Source organism: Carlito syrichta, unplaced genomic scaffold (genome assembly GCF_000164805.1).
Source record: "Carlito syrichta isolate Samal-C Ts95f unplaced genomic scaffold, Tarsius_syrichta-2.0.1 Scaffold104879, whole genome shotgun sequence".
In the NCBI taxonomy this organism is placed as follows: domain Eukaryota; kingdom Metazoa; phylum Chordata; class Mammalia; order Primates; family Tarsiidae; genus Carlito; species Carlito syrichta.
Window position 1 is genome coordinate 32,152 of NW_007048975.1, and position 7,257 is coordinate 39,408.

The 7,257-nt window shown below is 42.6% G+C and overlaps 1 protein-coding gene across 3 annotated transcripts in view; it reads right to left on the bottom strand.

Annotated features, from left to right (window-relative positions):
• The window catches only part of LOC103268749 (ras GTPase-activating-like protein IQGAP2), a 114,757-nt gene that overhangs the window by 24,858 nt on the left and 82,642 nt on the right, over positions 1–7,257 (bottom strand). For all 3 annotated transcript variants that reach the window (XM_008066361.1, XM_008066353.1, XM_008066349.2), the window contains 2 exons: positions 2,650–2,752; positions 1,620–1,761 (listed from right to left, as the gene is read on the bottom strand). In XM_008066361.1, the coding sequence (XP_008064552.1) occupies positions 1,620–1,761; positions 2,650–2,752 (245 nt within the window). The remainder of the gene's footprint in view (positions 1–1,619; positions 1,762–2,649; positions 2,753–7,257) is intronic.

Below are 7,257 nucleotides of genomic sequence, written 5' to 3' on the forward strand. Positions count from 1 at the left end.
CAGAGTGAGACTGCAACTCAAAAAAAAATTAAAAAAAAAAAAAAATGAATTCCAAGAATTTGAAGAATCATGGAGACCTATGTTCAGAAATAAACACAAATATATATGATATTCTGATTATTTAATATTTTGGACTACCCAGATTGTGACTCCCATTCATTAATGCAGGCATTTGAGCTGACTGTATTTAGAAAACGGTGTTCAAATAACAGATAAAACTAATTAAGAAAAAAATCTCTTCCTATTATTTCTAAGGCCAAAGTTGATAAGGTAATTTCATGGTGGCACCACTCAATCTGAAGTTCTAGTGACCTTTATAACTGGCGCTTGCTCAGAGGAACCCAGGCAGTGAAGGCTCCCTCCTTTTCTCAATTGCCTTGCCCTGAACTGTCTTCCTAAAAGGTCAGCCTGACTTGGTAATGCGTAGTCAAAAAGAACTGCCTTCAACTCTTGTGAGCCCAGGGATGTGTCCCAGTCCTGCAGCTCAGCTCTCCACCCGAGAAGGTAGAGGCTGGTACTGGGTTGCTTATCGGGGTATCTCCCGCCACACATCCAGTGTGTGAACACTCAGGAGGAACTCAAACATCTGCCACATGAATGAATGAAGCCTTACATATGATATGAGGACAAAATAAGCCTAACAGAAGAAGCATGTATCACAACACAGCACATTGAGGAAACACTTTTTGCTGTTTTCATAGGTGACTGAATATCAGTCAAAAATCAAGTGGAAATGAATGCCGTCTTTGTTCACACTTCAGCATGTCACTGGCAGGACAGAAAGCTCTTACTACAGACAGAAACAACCTCAGAACGCAGGACACATAGCCAGGAAGTTATGTGTGAAGTGTTGCTTCAACGCATTTTTGCTCCCTTTACCACTTCCAGTCTCTGCCTCACTCCCATATACAACTGTTCTCATGTGCTGACGTGCACTCTTTTGTTTATATAAGTTCATGAAAACTGTACTGTTCGCTGAACATGTGCTTTTGATTTATGGCATTGTATCCTGTATCTCATTCTCTTTCTTACTCTGTGTGTAAAGGATTGACATGGAATATGCACGAGGTCTTGATGGAAAAAATACAGCATTATTTAAAGTGTAAATGGCTCACTTGAAATCACTGAGGGCAGGAAGTAGGACATAGATAAAGTCAAAGCTGGTAAACATACCCAGGATTAGTTTAACAAAAAAGAAGGCCAATAAACCAGATGCTATCATAGTGTCTTACCACAAGTGTGCCTTTTTACATTATCATTTTATATCAGAAATTAAGTTTGGTTAAATGAATTTCCTCACTAATCTTTTGACCACTCTGTAATAGAGATTTCCTTTCAGTTACCTAAGACTTTTCATAAGCTGATCATTTCCTAAAGGAAAGGAATCAAATTACTACATGGAAAACTACAAACCAAGGCAGGCTTTGTAAGCTATTATAATATTTAGCCCCTTCCTAAAGTATAAAGAGCCTATATCCTCTGGTTAGATGTTTGATGGATAACATAATAGATTTCAATATTCACAGATTTTAAGTAAATTATGTGGGGCTTATTTATTTGAATTTGCACGGCTTAATGCATGTATTTGCAGACATGTGCCCTTTAAACCCCAAACCTACTTGATCATGAGGCTTCGTCCATCTATAGCTTCACCATCCTCTATGTCATATTTGCTGGTCAAAAAAAGAGAAATCTCAGTCTTTGAGAGCTGGTTTAGTGTATCTGCCTTGTTAGGGTCATTGGGGTCAACTGCTCCTTCCCCTGTAGAAAAAACAAAACAGAATAGTACGATTCTTTTAGTCCACTCATTTAATGACGGCATCAACTACGTAAGGCAAAGGTTCTGGGGAAGGTGAGGCTCAGTAGTCGGATGAGAGATTCCGGTCTTCACAGTACTCACATTCTGCTACAGCTCAAGTGGCTTTTAAAATATTTGACTGAAACACTGAAATGACCTGGGATATAGATATTCCAAATATGAATGAATTACTAAAATAGAGAACTTTATACAAGAAATCCTTAGAAAACAGAGTAGGGAATTTCTCATTTTCCGATTTAACATTTGGTTCTTTCATGATGTTTTCTTTATGACGCAAGTTGACATGCCCCTTTTGGTGTAACTGGAGTTTGCTTTCAAGAGTACCATGCTGTTTTACAATCTAGGACACTATCAATTACAGAGCTCCTACTGCAGGAAAGGGCAAGTATAGTTATTAACCTTTAAATAACGTAAGCATTAAGTTCCAAAAACTTACTGTATCTAGGACAGGAGAGGCAAACCACCAACCAAAACAACTCAACAGAAATGAAGGGAGCTGGGCTCGGGGGCTCAGCCTGTAATCCCGTGTTTTGGGAGGCTGAGGTGAGTGGATTGCCTGAGCCCGCGGGTTCAAGACCCGCCTGGGCAACTTGGCAAGACCGCATCTCTATAATAAATCAAAAAATCAGCCAGGCATGGTAGCGCATGCCTGTAATTCCGGCTACTCGGAAGGCTGAGGTAGAAGGATCGCCAGAGCCCAGCAGGTCAAGGCTGCAGTGGCTGGGAGCAGCCACTGTACTCCAGTCTGGGCGACAGAGTGAGACTCCAACTCAAAACAAACAAACAAACAAAAAGAAATGAAGGGATAAGTAGAAGGAACAAACTCTTACCAAGAAAAGATTCCACGGTAGGTACCTCTCCTAGCAACCCCAGCAACTCACTCAGTAAGTCATTTTTCTCAGGGGCGATCGCATCCTGGTGTTCCAACAGGAGCTTTATATAGAAAGCAACACAAGCACCAAGACAAAAGAAAACTGTCAAGCACACCATATTTTAGTTCCAGTTCTAATTGTTCATATTTTTTCCTGATACAATTGAAATATTAAATACAAGTATGACATTTATTAAAATTAGGGACCATGTAGAGATGCAGTTTTAATTTTCTCTCAGGGGGGCATGCCTACTCTTCAAGAAATTGCGCCTCTTCTCAGTCAAGAAAGATGATCATAAACCCATTTGCAAGAACTGCTGAGAAGCAGCCACTACTATCTCTCCTCTGTGCTCCACCCTATTTCCACAGAAAGAGTTAAGGTTGGGTGGAATAGTCTGGAATGAGTCTCTTAGCTAACACTGGTAGCAAACTGAAAGGGCATTTCCTTATCTCTTCAAACAATTATGCAGCAATCAAACATTACAGCTATTTTAAAAATCACCACTCTTAGCTATTTTAATGTATCTTGCATTGACAAGATCTTTCATGGGTAAGTATGGCAGAAACACCCACATAGGTCCTTGCCTGAGACCTAAGTATATCAGGTGGTTTCCCCTTTTATGATCCCAAAAGGCTCAAAGATGAGCAACAACTGTGGGATTACCTAGTCTTAGGAAAACGTTGTCCAGGAGGACGACACAGTGGTTTTATTTGTATGTATGTATGTATTTATTTGAGTTGGAGTCTCACTCTGTCACCCAGACTGGAGTGCAGTGGCCGCTCCCAGCCACTGCAGCCTCGACCTGCTGGGCTCCGGCAATCCTTCCGCCTCAGCCTTCCAAGTAGCTGGAACTACAGGCGCGCGCTACCATGCCCGGCTGATTTTTGACTTATTGTAGAGATGAGGTCTCGCCAAGTTGCCCAGGTGGGTCTCGAACCCGCGGGCTCAGGCCATCCACTCATCTCAGCCTCCCAAAGCGCTGGGATTGCAGGCTGAGCCACCGAGCCCGGCTTTTATTTGTATTTTTTAAGTTGGAGTCTCACTCTGTCACCCAGACTGGAGTGCAGTGGCCGCTCCCAGCCACTGCAGCCTCGACCTGCTGGGCTCCGGCAATCCTTCCGCCTCAGCCTTCCAAGTAGCTGGAACTACAGGCGCGCGCTACCATGCCCGGCTGATTTTTGACTTATTGTAGAGATGAGGTCTCGCCAAGTTGCCCAGGTGGGTCTCGAACCCGCGGGCTCAGGCCATCCACTCATCTCAGCCTCCCAAAGCGCTGGGATTGCAGGCTGAGCCACCGAGCCCGGCTTTTATTTGTATTTTTTAAGTTGGAGTCTCACTCTGTCACCCAGACTGGAGTGCAGTGGCCGCTCCCAGCCACTGCAGCCTCGACCTGCTGGGCTCCGGCAATCCTTCCGCCTCAGCCTTCCAAGTAGCTGGAACTACAGGCGCGCGCTACCATGCCCGGCTGATTTTTGACTTATTGTAGAGATGAGGTCTCGCCAAGTTGCCCAGGTGGGTCTCGAACCCGCGGGCTCAGGCCATCCACTCATCTCAGCCTCCCAAAGCGCTGGGATTGCAGGCTGAGCCACCGAGCCCGGCTTTTATTTGTATTTTTTAAGTTGGAGTCTCACTCTGTCACCCAGACTGGAGTGCAGTGGCCGCTCCCAGCCACTGCAGCCTCGACCTGCTGGGCTCCGGCAATCCTTCCGCCTCAGCCTTCCAAGTAGCTGGAACTACAGGCGCGCGCTACCATGCCCGGCTGATTTTTGACTTATTGTAGAGATGAGGTCTCGCCAAGTTGCCCAGGTGGGTCTCGAACCCGCGGGCTCAGGCCATCCACTCATCTCAGCCTCCCAAAGCGCTGGGATTGCAGGCTGAGCCACCGAGCCCGGCTTTTATTTGTATTTTTTAAGTTGGAGTCTCACTCTGTCACCCAGACTGGAGTGCAGTGGCCGCTCCCAGCCACTGCAGCCTCGACCTGCTGGGCTCCGGCAATCCTTCCGCCTCAGCCTTCCAAGTAGCTGGAACTACAGGCGCGCGCTACCATGCCCGGCTGATTTTTGACTTATTGTAGAGATGAGGTCTCGCCAAGTTGCCCAGGTGGGTCTCGAACCCGCGGGCTCAGGCCATCCACTCATCTCAGCCTCCCAAAGCGCTGGGATTGCAGGCTGAGCCACCGAGCCCGGCTTTTATTTGTATTTATAATTAAACTGAAACAATGTTTCCAAAGTGTGAGCCTGGTACTCCTGGGGACAGGAAAGATAATTTTAGCTGTTTTGAGGAAAGATCTGAATCATAATAATAAAGTTATTTCCTTTTCCACTTTTGATCTTTTTGGTAACAGCTTTTCTAAGACATAATTTACATACTGTCAAGTCCACTCATTTAAAAATGTATGATGCAATGATTTTTAGTATATCCAAAGTAGTGTAGCCGTTATTACTGACTAAATTCAGAACATTTTCATTAACTTAAAAGAAACCCTGTACTCACTAGCAGTCATTCTCCATTATCTCTTCTTTCTAGCTCCTGGAAACCACTCATCTACTTTCTGTCACGATGATTCCACATGTAAGTAGAATCACACAGTATCTTTCCTTTTGTGACTGGCTTATTTCACTTAGCATAATGTACTTAAGGTTCATCCATGTTGTGCATGTGTAAAAATTTTTTTCCTTTTAAAGGCTGAATAATATTCCATTGTGCAGATATACCACATTTTATCCATTCAGCTATCGATGGACAGTTGGCTATTGTGAGTAATGCTGTTATGAACTTGGGTGGACAAGTATCTCTTTAGCCCTGCTTTCAATTCTTTTGGGTATATATCTAGAAGTGAAATTGCTGGATCATGTGGCAATTCTTTTTAATTTCTGGAAGAACCGCCTTACTGTTTTCCACAGCAGCTGCACCATTTTATGTTACCATCAACAGTATACAAGTGTTTCATTTTCTTTACATCTTTGTCAACACTTATTATTTTCTACATTTTTTTAAGGCATCCTAATGGGCGTGGGGTGGCAGTGCACTATGGTTTTGATTTGGATTTCCCTAATCATCAGTGATGCTGAGCACCTCTTCATGTGTTTATTGACCATCTGATAACTTCTTTGGAGAAACGTCTGTTTGAGGTTTTTGCTTATTTTTCAATTGGGTTGTTCTGTTATTGAGTAGGAGTCCTTTATATATTCAATTGGGTTGTTCTGTTATTGAGTTGGAGTCCTTTATATATTCTAGATGACTTTTATCAAATATGGTGGTGCCAAAAAAAATGTATACATATTTTAAGTATAACGTTTGTAAATGTGTATACATTTTTTGGCATCCCTGTATGATTTGCAAGTATTTTCTCCCATTCCAACTGCTGCCTTTTTTCTGTTGACTGTGTCCTTTGATGCATAGCTGCCCATTTTTAAACTGAATTATTTCTTTTTATCATTGAGTTGTAGGATTTCTTTATATATTCTGTATACAAGTTCCTTATCATATACTATTTGCAATTATTTTTTCTCATTTTCTCAGTTGCCTTCTCAACTTCTTGATGGCACTGTTAACAGCACAAAAGTTTTCAATTTTGATAAAATCCAATGTATTTATTTCTTTTGTTGCTTGTGTATTTGATGTCTTATCTAAGAAACTACTGCCTAATCCAAGGCCACAAATATTTGCGCCTATGTTTTATTTCAAGAGTTTTATAGTTTCAGTTCTCATATTTAGGTCTGTGATTGTTTGGAGTTCACTTTTGAATGGAGTGGAGGAAAGGGCCCAACCTCATTCTTTGGCTTGTGGGTTTTCAGCTGTCTCAGCACCATTTGCTGAAGAACATTCTTTTCCCATTGAACTTAGCCTCTTGTTAATGTTGAAGCAGCCATAAAGTTGAGGGTTTATTGCTGGACTCTCAATTCTATCCCAGTGATCTACATGAGGGAGACCCAAAAAGAACTGGAATTTATTTATTTTAAAAATTGTGTATTTATTCTTACATGTTTAAACTTCAGTCACCATCAAACAACTTTGTGTGATGTAATATACCTACTGAGAGCAGAGGAAACTGCTCAAAACAGTTTTTGAAATCGTTGATTTTGATGCCTTTTAGTGCTCCTGCCACTGTCTGTTTCACCTCTTCCACACTGGCAAAACATTGCCCTTTGAGGACTTTTTTCATCCAGGGGAAACAAAAAAAGTTGCTCAGGACGAGACTGAGTGAATAGTGAGGGTGGAGCCATGGGGGTCATGTTGTTTTTTGGTCAGAACTGCTGAGCACTCAGCACGATGTGGGAAGGTGTGTTGTCATGGTGGAAGAACCAGTCACCTGTTTGCCATAACTCTAGGCTTTTCTTCTGCAAATCGTCACACAGCCTTCTCAAAATTTCCAGATAAAAACTGGTTGACCGTTTGATCTGGAGGAACAAATTTCAAGTGTACTGTAACTCTGTTTTTTTGGGGGGGCCCTTTGTAGGTCTATCCTTATGCCAGCATAGCACTACCTTAATTACTGCCCTTCTCATTCTTTTTTTTTTTTTTTTTTGAGTTGGAGTCTCACTCTGTCACCCAGACTGGAGTGCA